The sequence below is a fragment of the Rhamphochromis longiceps genome, linkage group LG6 (assembly GCF_057381845.1).
Source record: "Rhamphochromis longiceps isolate RC_006_pf linkage group LG6, R_longiceps_female_GT1.1, whole genome shotgun sequence".
Lineage (NCBI taxonomy): Eukaryota > Metazoa > Chordata > Actinopteri > Cichliformes > Cichlidae > Rhamphochromis > Rhamphochromis longiceps.
Genome location: NC_140562.1, coordinates 41197015 through 41213538, shown reverse-complemented (window position 1 = coordinate 41213538; position 16524 = coordinate 41197015). Strand labels below are relative to the sequence as shown.

At 40.6% G+C, this 16524-nt stretch overlaps 1 protein-coding gene across 3 annotated transcripts in view; it reads left to right on the top strand.

Annotated features, from left to right (window-relative positions):
* LOC146668746 (testis-expressed protein 2-like) overlaps nucleotides 1–16202 on the top strand; it is a 34307-nt gene extending 18105 nt beyond the window's left edge. For 2 of the 3 annotated variants that reach the window (XM_085410743.1, XM_085410744.1), the window contains 11 exons: nucleotides 916–2440; nucleotides 2983–3183; nucleotides 3361–3688; nucleotides 3794–4032; nucleotides 4376–4540; nucleotides 5344–5443; nucleotides 11164–11290; nucleotides 12644–12757; nucleotides 13061–13270; nucleotides 13576–13696; nucleotides 14416–16202. In XM_085410743.1, the coding sequence (XP_085266869.1) occupies nucleotides 929–2440; nucleotides 2983–3183; nucleotides 3361–3688; nucleotides 3794–4032; nucleotides 4376–4540; nucleotides 5344–5443; nucleotides 11164–11290; nucleotides 12644–12757; nucleotides 13061–13270; nucleotides 13576–13696; nucleotides 14416–14565 (3267 nt within the window). In that variant the 5' untranslated portion in view covers nucleotides 916–928 and the 3' untranslated portion in view covers nucleotides 14566–16202. The remainder of the gene's footprint in view (nucleotides 1–915; nucleotides 2441–2982; nucleotides 3184–3360; nucleotides 3689–3793; nucleotides 4033–4375; nucleotides 4541–5343; nucleotides 5444–11163; nucleotides 11291–12643; nucleotides 12758–13060; nucleotides 13271–13575; nucleotides 13697–14415) is intronic. The other variant, XM_085410745.1, reaches the window with a different exon arrangement.
* The last annotated feature ends 322 nt before the right edge of the window (nucleotides 16203–16524 follow it).

The following is a 16524-nucleotide window of genomic DNA, read 5'->3' as shown; positions in this document are numbered from 1 at the left end:
CTCTGCATGTATTATTGTAGTGTCTACCTTACAATATAAAGTGCCTTGAGGCGACTGTTGTTGTGATTTGGCGCTGCATTAATAAAATTGAATATTTCATTAAAAATGTCAGTCATGTTACATATACTGTTTGGAAAAGCTTCTTCAGTCTATCAGACTTTGGCAGTGATTACTTCTAAGGATGCTCCTTGATTTTTGCTGAGTCATTTGCTAAGTATTTGAAAGAAGTGTTAGTGGTAGCAGGTAATGCGTCAGACGTCGGGTTCTAATCCCTAAATGTGTTTTGGTGGTAATTTAAGATGCCTGATTGCCTCTTAAGTCTGACATAACAAAACTGATTGAGCCGTAAAAAACCTTTTCTTTCTTTCCTTTTTCTTTGAGCACCCACACAGTAATAGATATAGACGCACATTTTCTATATCTATGCTTCCGATGCTGATCGCAAGAAGCTTGATCAGGACTGACTGGTTGTTCACATAGTCTCCCGGCTCTTAGTCCCCATCTGTGCTGGTGTTCAGACTGCTCAGTGGGATTTGCTGATGCACTGACAAGGAAGTGCTCCCTTACTGACTTCCTACTGTGGAATAATACCCCCTATGTTTGTGCATGTCCTTTTAAATAGCTTTTGCATGGATTTGAAGATTTGTATTGTCATATTGCATATCTTTAAAATGGTCATCTCATGCAGACAGCTCTGACTGTAAGCATGGATTCTCCACCCACCCACTTTTTAAGCCTTCTGTTTTTGAGTTTAAGTGTCAATCAAATTAAAGAAGCTGTGCTTAAAGAAAGAAGAGCTAAAACAGCTTGATACTTAATGAGCGTTTGTATCAAGACAGTCTTTGCTGATTTATCTGTTTAATGGACTGACCGTTCCTGCTGTAGTGTAGTGAAATCTCTCTACCTTCTTTTCAGTGGGAGTATTGAGATGACCAGCCGGCATCCTGGCCATGGAGAGAGTACTCACTCCACGGATAAACAGCCACCTGCCTTCACACCCAGGCTCCATGTCCAGCGGCCTCTGTCAAAGGAGAACATTGCCATCCACTTCTCAGCCCTTGGGAAGGAGGAAGAGGAGGAGGAAGAAGAGCTATACTGTACAACTGTCTCCACTCCCTCAGCTGCCATGTATGACTCAGATATCGTGACAGCCTTAGAAGCAAGTGAGGAGATGTTTGATGGGGTGCCATCAGGCTCTGCAGCTGGAGCTGGTGTTATTCCTGAAACATCCAGACTTTCTTCCCCTTCAAGACATCACACTATCAATTCTACCACTCAGACTCTGTCCTCAGCCTCAACTTCAAACTCCTCTCCTACAAAATCTTTGAGCTTTCCCTCCAGTGACAAACCTTTTCTAAGCCTAGCGAAGTCCATCTCCTCTGATGCCGAGTCACGTGATGGGGTTTCCTCTATTCCCGCACCATCACTAAGGCACACGCATCTCATGAAGACTCTCGTTAAATCTTTGTCTTCAGACACATCCCAGGATTTGTCCTCTTCGTCAGCATCCTACCGTCTTCCAGAATCCCGCCTTAACCTGCAACTCTTTAAGCAATTTGCTCAGTCCCGGTTATCATCTGCTGCCATGTCATCAGCTAGTGATTCTAAAACTGCCCCCTCCTCACCGTTGACATCACCAGATAACCGCAGCTTCTTCAAAGTCTCAGAAGTGGAGGCACGAATCGAAGACACCAAGCGTCGTCTATCGGAGGCAATTTCTGAACCGCTTCAGCTGTTGAGTAAGATCATGGATGAAAAGAGTGGCAACTTAGTTGGAAGCAGCATTTACCGGCCCAAGGTACTTTCTGCCAGTGCCACAGAACTGTCAAGTCTTGGTTCTATCAATGGTCCAATGGAGACTAACAATAATTACTGCATTAAGGAGGAAGAAGGAACTGAATGGGAGGGTGAAAGCCCGAGCAGACAGGCCTCTGCTTCAGCAGAATCCCCGCTGAGCACTGCCTTTGCCACTAAAAGTCCCAGCAAATCATCTTTGCTTTACATGTCTGCTCTAGCAAAGCAGGCAGAAGAGGACTATTGCATTCTGTCCAATGAGGAATTTGAGACTTTTACAGACACAGAAGGTGAAAGTGTTGATAAAACTGATAATACTGGAACCGGTAGTCTAACTAAAGTGCCACTAAGTGGTAGTACTGAACCCTGCAGCGAGGATGAATCTGAATATATTGAGCCCCTACCTAGTGTTCCATACTATACTCTCATCATCCTTACTCTACTCCTCTATGGGTGTTTTATATTGCCTCTGCCTAGTTATATTGGAGGAGTGCTGCTTGGGATTGAGCTGGGATTCCTTTTAGCCATTGGTTTTGTGTGGCTGGCAGGACCAAAACGTTCTGGAGGGAACAACATGGGACCTAGACGGCATGGAAAGCTGCTCAATGTGACCAAGTTGGACATTAAGGAACCAGATATCTACAAGGTCAGTGAAACGCTTTTAACAGAGAGGAGCCAACATGGCTTGTTTCAGACAAACTTCAAATCACATAATCTACATTTATCAACACATTTTCTTTCCTTCAGGAAAGATTTGTACATAGTTACAACAGCTGTGCGATTTAAAATCTTTTTTTTTCTTCTCAACAACAAAGCAAAAAAGCAGCAAATAAACGTAGAGAAGGATCCTAGGAGAACTATATCCAGATCAATTTAAAAGCCTTTGAATACAACAAGCCTTTTGTACTTTCAGTTGGTGGTTAGAACACATGGTTCATGGAGATACTTGGGTGACCTTTTCAATCACTGTAGAAATATGTTACATAAGTGTAGAGTTTACTCCATTTTCCAGGTACAGTGATTGATTTTGTCTCTGTGTTTGTGGCTCTTCCAAAAAGGTTTTTCTTGTTTGAATTCTGGAAAGAATATACAGTGTGTAAGGATAGCAATAGCTTTTCTAGTAAAACTATTTTGCAACACATTCCTTAAACATAATCAACTCCACGTAAAATCAGTATATCTTTGCAGGGTTGGATGAATGAGATACAGAACTACGACCCAGAGACGTATCATGCCACACTGACGCAGTCCGTCTTTGTCCGATTGGAGGGATCCATCATTCGACTGTCTAAACCCAACCACAACATCGCCCGCCGTGCCTCGCACAATGAACCAAAACCTGATGTTAACTACATCAGTCAGAAGATTTATGATCTTACATACAGCAAAGTAAGTAGTTACATGCATACATTAGAACAGAATTTATACATTCTTCCAGCTTAACTTTTTTTTTAATGTATCATAAGTCTTTTATAAATTTTGAAATTGTTACCAAAAGAAATTTAAAGAAGTTAAACTTTTCAGTTTGGCTATTATCTTTTTTTGTTAACCAAACTCTTCCCTCAGGTGTATCTCGTGCCTCAGGGTCTCGCCAGGAAGCGAGTCTGGAACAAAAAATACCCTATCTGCATTGAACTTGGCAGGCAGGATGACTTCATGTCAAAGGCAGAAGGTGAAAGAATGGAGGCCAGTGAGGGCACACGGGAGCGAGGAGAGGGAACGGGGGCATTCCAAGAGCGGAGATCATCATCATCATCATCTTCTTCCATTCTGACACTCTACCTATTTGGAAGGACTGGCAGGGATAAGGAGGAGTGGTTCCAGCGGTTTCTGTCAGCCTCTAAGCTAAAGGTGGGCTTGAAGAAAAGTTCCAGTGTTGTAGGACTTAAGAAGGGTGAGTAAGGGCTAAAAGGGCCAGAAGTCATTTATTCTTACAATATAGTTATGCTCTTATAGCAGGAATTCATCAACTCTTTGTTACTTTTGCTGTGACCCACAGCTTTGAGCTGTCACAGTCGCAACAGCAGCCGCAGCAGTCTGGATGAAGCCCTGACATCTCAGACCAAGTCAAAAGACTCATCAGTCTCTTCCACAACAGTGGGCAGTGCCAAAACCAAGCCTCTGCTGGACTACAGTGTCTACATGGGTTCCTTAATGCCTAAAGAGTCTGCAGTCAGCCCTACAGCTGCCAGCCCTGTTCTTCAGAGTCCACAGAGCAGCCCTGGAGCTGATAAGAAGGTAGCACATACTCATTTCACATTCATACTCGTAACACATTTCTCTCTAATTTCCTTTTTGAGGTGTTGTCTCATTTGCGGTGTAACCTCGTTGGACTAAACAGTGACTATACGCAATAAAAAGATCATTCTGTGACATATAATAATACATTTTACATTTGCACATATCCTTGCAACATTGTACCCATAGGAATTCCCCTTTGAGATCAATAAAGTTATTTGTATTCCTAATAAGAGGGGCACAATATGTTGTGTTGTTTGGGGATTGGGTGATATTTTGGAATCCCTTTTGGGATAAAAGGTTTATGTGGTGTTTACAGTAACTCATCTGCTCTGTCTTTAAGCTTCAGAGCACCACATCGGCTCAGGTGCAGCCCGACGGAGAAGAGGACGATTCGGTTGCCTGGGTGAATGCCACTGTAGGCCGGCTCTTCTGGGACTTCCTGACTGAGCCCTATTGGATTGAACAGGTCTCCAAGAAGATTCAGATGAAGCTCAGCAAAATACGGGTGTGTGGAACAAAGCACATAACCTTTTCCCTTTAGGACCGAGACAGGCATACAAGAGAAAAAGGAGTCATGATCAGCTTCCTGTTGATAACAGGTGTCTGGCCACACACAGAGAAGAGACAAACAAACTCTAAATGTCAGTGTGTGTGTGTGTGTGTGTGTGTGTGATGCAGTGCAGAAGCTCCATACCGGGTTTACAAGGAGAGGGAGAGAGAAAGAGGCACTGCATCATTTATTCTATCCCTTAACCAGCATTTTGCACATGTAGACTTTATTGGGCAGGCCTCCTCGGTATATTTTGCGAGTCATGTTTTTGTTTTGTATTTTTTTTTTTTTTTTTTTTCAAACCCTCCCCGCCTCCAAACATCCATCCACTCATATTTTGAAAGTTCAATTGTTGTTTACCAGCTAGCGTCTTCCGTGAACTAGACGCCCACTCTAACCACAACTTGCAGCTGCACCATGCAGCAAACTGGCTTGTGTGAATATGTCGAAATCAAAACAGAAGTTGGAGACCCCCTCCCAGCCGTCTCGATCCTGACCCCCCTCTACAGCGCCACATGCAGTTTAGTGCAGTAGAAGAAGCTGCTCGGCCCCTCAGTTTCACTCTAATCCTGTCCCCCCCCCAGGCAAAACCTATTTCACTTCATGAAAAATATTTTGATACTGATTTAGATTTTGAAAAATGATACTCTAACTTCTATATCTGCTGTTGTCAAGGTTTTTTGTTTGTTGTTTTGTTATTGCTTACTAAGTATACTCGGAGAGTATCTTCAGCCAAATTGTATGCTTGTGTCTTTCAGTTGCCTTACTTCATGAATGAGCTCACCCTGACAGAACTGGACATGGGCTCGACCACTCCCAGAATCCTCAGGGCATCTAAACCCTGCATTAACTATCGAGGCAAGAGACAAATCAATTTGGAACCATAATACACTTACACACACACACACACACAGTGAACAACTAAAAGATGCACTGGCAAACATGAGCTCTGTGCACTTTATTTTTTTTCTCTCTCAGAAGACTCTAGTTATTGTGCAATATTTGCCACGGAGAACATTCGAGTATCTCGTGTTTTTAAAAACACAGCACCTCCACACAGGCCATTCATAGTCAGATAGCTATGCCCATGGTAGAGATAACAAAGATAAGGGGTAAAATTCTAATCTTTGTTATCTATAAAGTTACAAGTGGTTTGGTGTTGCTTGTATAAAGCTGTCACAGATCTGGGTTCCAGCTTTCAGGGGATTTTTCTTTTGTTTGTTAACACTTAATGGCTAATGGTGAGCTTTGTTATCAAGATACAGTGCTAATTAGCGCTAAGCAAAATACAGATTAGATATTGCAATTTCACTGACCATGATAGGATGACAGTTGACTGTTGGTGAGCAAAATCATATTTTGTAGCATGCTGTGAACATGTCTGTGATCTGTTGGGCATTTTACCATTGAGTCTCGCTGTCGGGGTCTTCCTCTAGTGGCCATTTAAGGAACTGCAGGGTTTGGCACTCAAACACTGGTTTCATTTCTTAGTTCTGGAGATGTCTCCATGGTACAAACTGAAAAATAATTTAACTTTTGCAAAATTGCTCCCTTTTGGAAATCTCACTTATGGAAACACAACTTGAATTAAGACATATTCAGCGTTTTTGACCATTTATAAATATAGACAGTTCTGTACCACTTAGAGTAGCTGTTATCTATAGCTGATATTGTCTGAACATCAGCTCTACTATAAATGTCACTGTAATCTCTTGTCAAACATGAATGTGACTAACCTCAAACGGACTGTAGCCTAGTTTTATTTACTGTAGTTTTCTAGGTCACATAGACAAGTTTTTCATAAGCAAACATGACACTATATGTCAAAGCTTTCTTTCTACAAAAACTCCTACTCAGATTTTTTTGCTATGACTTTGCTTTTTATATTTGGTGGCAGACGCCTCTGCAGTCCAGACTTCCAGACTTTAAACTGTCAAAACTTTAGATAATGTCATTTTTAAAGCTTGGTGGACAAAAAAACTCAGAAATGACATTTTGCCTCATGACTGGCCGTGGGTCTCTTTCCCAGACTTTTTGCTGTGACTAATAAGTTCACAATTCTGAGACTGCGCTCTCCATCCAAACAACAACAACACCGGCGATCGCTGTGCTAACTTTACTGAAAGCAACCCTGTCCACACTGACAACAAAAAAGAACTAGTTAAACTGGAACGACTCAGCTTTTTCATCTTTATTTAAATTTTTGTTGCATCAGTTCACAAGAGTTGCCTCAAGTGAGTTGGAATATCCAAGCACGACTGCTGTTTAGTCCTTCTAGTTGTGAGGCGAGCCAATCAGAAGAATGTTGGCCCAGATCGAGGGCAAAAACGAGGGGCTGCAACAAGACCCAGAACAAATAAATAAGGATTATTTTTGACTGCTGCGCTAGAGTCCAACAATAAAAATTTGGAGCAGGAAATGATATAATATGTAGTATAGTACAGGTCTTTTTAAAAGTATTTTATAGCAGCAGTAGAAACAGCAACATATGAAAGTTAGGGCCACATCATTACCTGGTATAACTTCTGTGGTTGTGGTTGGATGTGGTTGCTGCTAATTATAATTTAAAAAAAAAAAAATAACCCAAAGGAGATAACACAAGTCTTTGCTAACACCTATAAAAAGAAAAACTGCTCCATTCAAGAACATGCAAAATAGAAATTTTTGTACTGGGCAGTAACAGCCGTTTATTCACTCAGTCTGTCAGGCAGGGGCAGGAGTCGGTTCAGTAAAGCTCATAACCCTGAGCTCCTGTATTGTTGTCTTGAGTTTGGCTAACTGTATGGATGTATGAGTGGAACTGGTGTACAGTAACATTTGATTCATGCAAAAAACAAAAACGACAAAAAACCCTTTAGCAGACATGCTACAGACTGTTGTACAGAATACAACTTATTTAAAGTGTAAGGCTTTGTTTAGAAGTCTAAAGAAATTTAATTGTGTTCTCATATACAGCACAGTCCATACAGGTAGGTTGTACTTCACGGCTCTTTAGCAGGTTTTATGGTTTTATGTGCTCCAGATAAATCGAGGCTTAGCTATGTGAGGTCTTAGCTCTGCATAACTATGCATGTTCTAGAGCACAAGCAGCTTTTACATGAATACTTCTGTGACTATTCAGTAATGCAGGCGCACTGAGCTTTCCTTTCGCTTGTACAACGTAACCTTTGTCATTCTACATTCTGTAACTGATCTCTCTTTTCATCTGTTTCGCATGCACAATCTTCTATTTCTCTTCCTGGTTTTCTCTTCCCCTTGCTTTCCCTTTCATTTCATCTTCCTCTTTGTGCCTCTACTCACTCTTTTCTCATCCCAACGCTATGAGTCACTGCTTTATTTTCATCACTGCAGCAGCACTCACATAACTCTATAATAAGGGCAGGAATTGATTGTGTCTCCAGCTGAGATGGCAACAGTAGTTCTTGGTTCAGTTCCAGACAAAAAACCCATCAGAAGTCTCTCTAAACATAATCAGTTCGCATGGAGCTCGTTTTCACTGATGATGTTGATATTTTGTCAGTTTTTATCGCACTTACTCCCCAAACAGCTAAGGTTGCCAGAGGTTTCTTTTCTTTATCACAGACAGTAAGTGAATTGACAGATATCACTTACATTCAATTAAAATTTGTGATTTTGATTTTTGTTTTAGCCATATTTCTTGGAGGTCGGGGGCAAGTGTTTTATCTTATTTTTATGCCAGGTATTTCAGGTTTTAGGAAACTTGCAATCAAAATGGTCAGTTTAGGTTTCCTTTGGAAATTTCCACTGGTGTTGTAGGGGCTGAATCCTTCAGGCAGCTCAGGTCCTCCTTTATCTCGTCTCATGCCGCTCCTTCCTGTAACAATCCTGCTGAGTGCAATGGATCGATGAATCTTTTCAGCTGTGCATGTGTGCATGTCTTGGCAAGCAATTGTATCTACGTGCCTGCACATTTGTATTCATGCATGTTTGTTGTTACATGCTTTTTTTTTTTTCTCTTAATGTCAGTTTCTGATGGACACAAGAAAACAAGTACCCTCCCTGTATATGTGAAGGTATTTCTTTGCAGTTTGTTTGGTGGGGCTTCACCCTAATTAGGGAAGCACTGCTCTGATCCAGCTGCTTGCACCGAGGTCATCTTCTTTGTCCAGACTTACAAAAACTCTGTGCTCCTAACCCAACCTGCCTCAGCTCACACCTCTCCAAATTGGTGGGCCCATCAATGCCCTGTAGGCTCAGCTGATCGAAGCTGTTCTTTCAGCCCCACAGTCTTTCTGACTTCCTGTCTATTTTTAACCAGCTGTTTTGTCAGACATTACTAACTCTCTGTACTTTCTGTACTTTCATTTGTTCCAGGTCCTTTTTTTTCACCCCCTCGACTTTTGGTTTTGTCTTTAACGGCTTTAACTCTGTGTTTCTGTCTGGCACAGCAAACTTATGGCATTATCTAGTCATTTAACACAAACCAACGGTATCAAGGCAGCAAAACAGTGAAAACAAAGCATGCAGTTTCAGTCCTGTGTGTACTTTCCCCACATGTCAGCTCTTGTTAATATCTGAACAAGTTTCCATCATAACCTTTCCATTTTGATAGTACTAATACTTAAACAGCAACAACAAGTATCCAAAGCCGAAATATCTGTATTACAGATGATTTGTTAAGTAACAACCTATATTAACATCCCAGCATGTTTGGTCTTTTGACCAATCATAGCACTTCAGAGGCTCTAACAGTCAAAACCAGGATCATAATGTGAACCCTGAAGCTAATGGGGATCCATTGCAGCCAAATTAGCAACAGTGTGACGCATAAGTACTTAGAAGATTTAGTCAGAAACCTCCCACTGGCATTTTGAATAACTTAGGGAAGCTTTGTTAAGACAAATTAACAGTGAATTGCAATAATCCAAATGTGATGGATATAAAGGCATGATCATCAAGCTCCAGTTCAGCATGACACAATGGAACTTCACTTGGCACACCAAGGATACAAAGTTTCCATTACCTTACCTACCACAAAAGTGTCGGGAGCACAAACAAGGACTTCTGTTTTCCCATCATTAATGTGGAGACAACTGTCAGCCATCCCAACGTCTGAGCACCTGTGCAAGATCTGCAACTTAGTCCTTAAAGGAGAGATATAACTGATTGTTATCTGCATTGCAGTGATAAGAAAAAGTGCTTGAAATGTGCTAAAGTCAGATCCAGCATCAACCAAAAAGAGCATTCTCCTACATCACAATGTTACAGGACCTTTAGGGGTCAGTATCTTGCCAAAGGCATAAACTTGAGCAGCCAGGAACCAAACCACCAACATTCCAGTTATTAGAACACTTGTAAAGGTGTGGGGCCATTATCTGCTCCAGGACATTGATTCTCCAAGTCTCTGTATCTCTGTTGCAGGGATTAAAGACTATTCTTTCAAAAGATATTTCCTTTTTTGGTGTTTTTAATGATGATGTTGGACAGTGTGGTCTAACACATTAGTCAAGAATCTTCCTCATGTATAGAACTGATGACTATGAAGGTCATATATCATGCAAATTATATTGCACTTTTTTTTTTTTCAATCCCAAAAATGTTTCGTCAAGGATAAAAAAAGATCACTTTTGTTTGATGGGGAACAAGTTGACCCACAATAGCTGTCTCGCCCACCTGAGCCCACTGTAGGGAAAAAGGTTTCAGATTAGACCCTTAATTCATCCTGTTCAGATTTAAAAGCCTGTTCTCGATGGGCTGTTGTCACGAAGCTGTTAAATAACTACCCAGGTTGTGGACTTTTTGGCTCCCTACTGCTGTTCATCAGTTCCTCATCTCTCAAACTTTGCTGCCCTCTAGTGGTGCCAAGAGAAACACACTAACAAGTTTATAGTAAGTCTTTGCACACAAAGACCGTGTGACTATTTTATAAGGAGAGAATTGGGGGTGGAAAAAAATGGGGAAACATGGGGGGGGGCATACACAGCCTGCCCCAGTCAAGCCAAGCTTTCTATGGAGATTTTTAACAAGTTTCTACTATCAGATTACAGCAAATTTGGTAGTACAGAGGTAACAAGAAAAGAGGAGGGAAAGGAGAGCCCTGTTTTTTGCAGCCAGATCTCCCTGCTGTTATCAAACAGAGGCTTAGGGAAAAGCTGTGTGCTCTCCAACTGTTCCGCCTACGTTTAAAGGATGTCTTCCAGTTTTTCCCTTCCTTCTCGGGGTGCTTCAGTGTGTCTTTCTCATCTAAGCAGAGAGATCAAGAAAATAAAATCAGTTGGGTTCCCTGCTTTAGTGATGCTTGGAGGGGAATGAGAGGTGCCACAGAAAGAGCAGCACAGCTTTATGAGAATAGTGAGAGTAAGTCTGAGACGAGAGGTGGTGAGGATGACTGTGAAATGGAAGATTCTCAATGTTTTAGCTTCAAAATTAGTAATTATGTTTCTTTCCACTGTCACTAATAGACTCAGATTGGGAAGCCATTTTTTACAATATAACAGTGATCTGCTAATCTTACATTTTGCAGTTTCATATCTTACTTTTTTTTTTCCTCATATTGACCTTCCTAGTAATCTTTTTTTTTTTTTTTTTTTTTTTTTTTTTTTTTTTCCCCCCCTCAGGTCTGTGGTTTGACCTAGAGATGACCTACAGTGGCTCCTTCCTGATGACCCTGGAAACCAAGATGAACCTCATTCGCCTGGGCAAGGAGGGAGAAAGCCTGCGCCCTGGCGAATTTGGCAAAGATGGGTAAGACAGTCGATCTCCACCACAATACTGTGTGCACCTGTTGGAACAGCCTTTGTTGGATTTAATGCAGAGTTTTGTGGGGGGTGGGGGGGGTTCTCCTGGGACTTAAACAACGCGTGTGGTCTTTAGTATCTAGTACACTGTCCGGTACCTCACCTGTTTCTCTCAGTGTTTTGTCTTTTCTGTCTCCTATACCTCCCCCCCCCCCCTCTTTTTCCCTGCTGTTAACTTTGGATTCTGCCTATATGGGGTTGTTAATCGGATGCATTTCTTCCCTCGGTGAGTGCTTTAATCAGCATCAGCTTTCATTTTCCAGTTACAGTTTCTTTAGTTTGGGAGTCGTCATTTCCTAATACCAGCTATAATCTCATTAGCTTTTACTTCATCTCTCTCCATTTTCATCCCTCGGATTACGTCTTTGCACTACAGAGCAGTAACATGTTAGTATGTTAATGTAAATACAGATCAGGAGGCACAGATTCCACTTTTTTCAAGTCCTGGTATGTTGTGACACTCTGTACTACTGTCAAGAGTTATTAGAAAGCTCTGAAAGAGTAAAAAGTATCTGACAGCATTGATTTTCTGACATTAAATAAGGATAAGGTCATGTATTGACAGTCATCTGTGCCATCCATCCATTTCTCATCCAGTCACTCCTGTCAAAGGATCACTTTTCTTGTGTTGAGCAAACGTCAGCTAACCATACAGATAACCCACCGTCTAAAGACAAGAGAAAAAATAATAATCTTTCTATCTTCTGGCTTCAGTCAGCTCGGGGATTTCAGCAACTGTCAGGAGACATTGGCCATTCTGCTAAGCATGCCAAAGAGGCATTTGGAAACTAAACATCACGTCTGAAAGTGATTAGACCACTGGGCCTGAACCAAAGTCGGCTGTCAAAAATTCCTCTGTCTCACAGTACAATCAAAAGAAGAACTGAGAACATGTCACATGACAGATACGGATACAGGTGTCCTGTCAATTCTTCCATTGCTTTTTGGTGTAAAAGGTGCAAATTAAAACCACTGGTCTACAATATGAATGTTTGGGGATTCCCAAAAATAATGGGAAAGGGGGCTTTTTTTTTTTTTTCAAGGTCTCATGAGGAAACAAGGTGTACACCACCTGAAAAATTGTGAAAATAATTCTCGTGAAGCTTTGTTTTTCTTTTCTTTTTTAGTAACTTACTAAGTTGTTTATTAAAACAGCGTTATAAGCATGTGTGCATGTGAGTAATCATAGATGGCATATTAAAAACGATAAAAAACACAAAGCAAAACCGTTTGCATTTGTTAATAAATGCATAGAAGCCAGCACATTACAATCCTCATTTATTTGTTCATGTGTTTCTAGATACAGGCCACGAACTTACTGCTTGGCTGACAGTGATGAAGAGTCATCCAGCGCAGGTTCATCAGATGAGGAAGACTCCTCAGATGTTTCCAATGATTTGACTGGAGCGGAGGGGTGAGTGTAAAGGGGCGTGCTTTTTGTAATCAAAGGACTGTAAATGTAAACAGGAAATGAGTGTTATGATTACTTCAGGTTACAAAAGTACTGGTTAAATTTAATTGGCACTGGGACTGTCTAAAAAAATGTATGTGTAATTCATTTCTGATCACTAATTCTAAAATAATTTCACCTGTCACATCTGTATTTATTTCACTAATAAAACTAAATAATAGAAGAAATCAAAATGAAAAAATAGAATTATTGGATTACAGGAAAGTTTGCATTGTTTAACCCAAATCTTCCTTTTAATAAATACAGCTTTGTTGGAGGACATAAATCGAGCAAGATCATGCGCTTTGTGGACAAGATCACAAAGTCCAAATACTTCCAGAAGGCCACAGAGACGGAGTTCATCAAAAAGAAAATGGAAGAAGTGTCCAACACACCGCTGCTGCTCACGGTGGAGGTACAGGAGCTCCAAGGAACACTGGCAGTCAACATTCCCCCTCCTCCTACTGACAGGATATGGTATGTGAAGAAAGTCTTGTCCTGCTGTGTAACCTGTGGAATGCACAGAGTGAAGGTGCAGGTTTACCAGAATGACAACAACACGTTTGTTGTAAACAGTTTTTTAGACTCCAGATACCTTTACCCTAAACTTAAATCCAACTACCTTTGTTTATTAAGTAAACTGTGAGGATACCCAGAACTGGTGGAATTACTCAGCTAAATAAATGTGTATTTCTTTATACAGTCTCTTACTGCCCTCTAGTGGTGGCCATATGTCAGTCGTTAGCCGTGATGGTGAGGGTGTTGATTGTTTTCTGGTGCAGGTATGGCTTCAGGACACCACCTCACCTGGAACTGAAGGCACGACCTAAACTGGGAGAAAGAGAAGTCACTCTGGCTCATGTCACAGACTGGATAGAGAAAAAACTGAAGCAGGAATTCGAGGTATCGTAAACACAACATTTCTCTTTAATTTTTGTAAGTCACTGACACAGTCATACTTCGGAGCACAGCAACATTTATTTATGGTTCCGTACAGAAGGTAGAGCTAAAAAGACACACTTTGCTGATGTGCTTATGGTCTTCGTCTATGTATGGATTTATGTATGCATATTAGTATGTAGGGTAAAGTGTAGAGCAAGGCAGTGATGCCAGCAGTTGTAGTCCTCAACCATGCGCACAATTATGACAACAGCAGATGGTGTTTAGAGGATTTGATGCACTTGAGACGCATTTTTGGGTGCATGCACTTTTGTAATGGAGTGAAGGTTAAAAACAAGTGTTAACATCATTAGCTGTAGATTGTTACACAGTCAACATTTCAGCTCCTTAATTACCTTTTTGGCAGTTTTTACTCATCTGGCATGTTAGTTAGGGAGCTGCTGCTACTTCACATCAAAGGGATTCAGTTGAGTGGGTTCAAGCATCTGACTAGGATGCTTCCTGAACACCTACCAATGGAGATGTTTCACTCAGACCCAAGACACACAGAAATCCCTAGAAATTATTCAAATTTTCCACCCATTTTCAGTCTAGTCAATTAATGCACTAGGAACATGAGTGCATTTTATTAATAAACTGGGCAAATTAACCACTTCACTTTAGGTTTCACGCTGAATCAAGCATATTAAATACTGCCTGTCCATTATCTCTCCATCTTTTAGAAAATCCTTGTAATGCCAAACATGGATGACGTGTGGCTGCCGATCATGCATTCTGCCATGGACCCACGCACAGCTGGTGGCCCTTTAGTTGGCCCCCCAGTGGACCCAGAGCCTTCCCAGCCAGAGAGGGAGAGCACCAGCCAGCCATGATGATTGTTTACAGTATTTCCTAACTATTACAGCGTCTTAGAATGGAAACCGGAGCCAAAGTCGATAGGTCTGACGCTACTGTAACACGAACACATTCCCATAGAATAGACTATGAATTCTACAAGAACAAGGTAGAGTCGACCAAATAAACACTAATGACAAACAAACTGTTGCTTGCTGCTCCCTTAAGTGGTATTTATCAGAGGATAGATTGATTTGTCTTTTAGAGTTTAAGGATGGACATATGAAGGGAGTCACGTTTGGCTCAAAACCGGGAGGGGGTTAAGCTAATAAGAGGAGAACATATAAGTATATAATGTGCTATGAACATGTCAATGTGAAAGCATTCACCACATACCTTACAGCCTGCACGTGATGAGACAGTGAGACGGCGCATGGTAGGCCTTTTTAGTTTAGAGACTGAGCAAGTGGTGCTCACAGCGTGATGTATGTAGATTTTTCTAGAGAAACAGGCGAAATAAATCAGATACTTGATGTTTATTTACCGAAAAAGATTAAACCTTTAAGTGGCTTTGTGTCAGCGACTTTTAATCAGGTGTTAACTTACAGTATTGATTTGTGCTGTGACCAGATCTTGAACACCCCGTTCACTTGCCAAACCCTGTTCTTTTTTTTTTTTCTTTTTCCTTGTTTTTTTTATTAATGCCACTGATGCCATTATCCGTGTTAACATGGAAGAAATGCTCAAGAGCAAACATGCGTCATGTAGGAACTGTCGTTCACAGCGTAAATTTAATGCTTATGACAAGTACGCAACAAATAAGTGCAATGTTAGAAATGCTACATAGAATTTAAAATGATAGAGACTATAAGTGTATGTCTGAGAAGTAAGAGCCCTGTAACACGTCTGCTGAATGTACGTACGGGTGTTTGTGGCTTCAGTTGTTTTTGAATGGAAACGTCTTTTCTCCCGGCAAACATTTGACTGGGATATGCAAATTATTGCACAAATACTAATGAAGGTTTTCTTATGATAAACACTAGCTCTCCTTGCATATCATTTTAGACATGTCCTATTCGATAATCGGGCTTACGGAGAGCTGAGTGGCTTATTTATCGATGCACTTAACAGTTTTAATTAAGATATGTGACAGTGCTTTAAAACGACTTTAACCTCCACACTGTATGTAGAAGGACACTTCAGTGAAGCTAAGGTACAGACTGGTTCATAAACCTATTGCCAAGAATGTGCACCCTTCTGGGGGAAAAAAGAAAAAAAAGCTCGTTAACTTTGTTTCTAATCTTAACCAAAGTCCTTTAATTAGGCCCAGAGTTGGACTGCTCTTTCTGCTCACAGGTACACATCTTGTATTGACAAAGCATTGTGAAGTGACATTTACAGATGTACTACAGTACATGCGTTAATGTTGAGGGGGTTTTTTTTCCTTGTATTTTGGAAGTCTAAGTGGGTTATGGTTTCAGGTTTTGTGTCAATGTTTTTGGTATAAAGAGAATTAAAAGAGAATTTTTTGATGATATATGTAAAGCTCATGAAGTTATTTGTATCTGTGAATTATTCATGACTTTTTAAAATTTACATTTTAATTTCAAAGCCAAATCCAGTGATTATGTGTATCTGCCTTATTTATAGAGCAAAATAAATCTTGTCAAAGCTTTTTATTGTTGTTTTTTGCTTTCTCACAATTTGGGTTGCAAATGCTTAGTTTATCTTCTCTAGCAGTGGGTCTTGTTTTCATAATAGATTAATAATAATTTGATGTTGGGCTCAGTTCATCACTTAAATCACGTTGATTTTTATTAAAGCTTATAGTTGGAGCTGTAACCATCTCTTTATTGTACCTAAAGGTATTATAGGTAAAGAACTCAAGAACTTCATCGTTTTCTTTCACGTCTGGAAGTTTTAGTTGTGATGTAACTTTTTCCAGTCCTTACATACTGTTTTATAACTGTTGCCATCAAGAGACGGATATGTTTCAA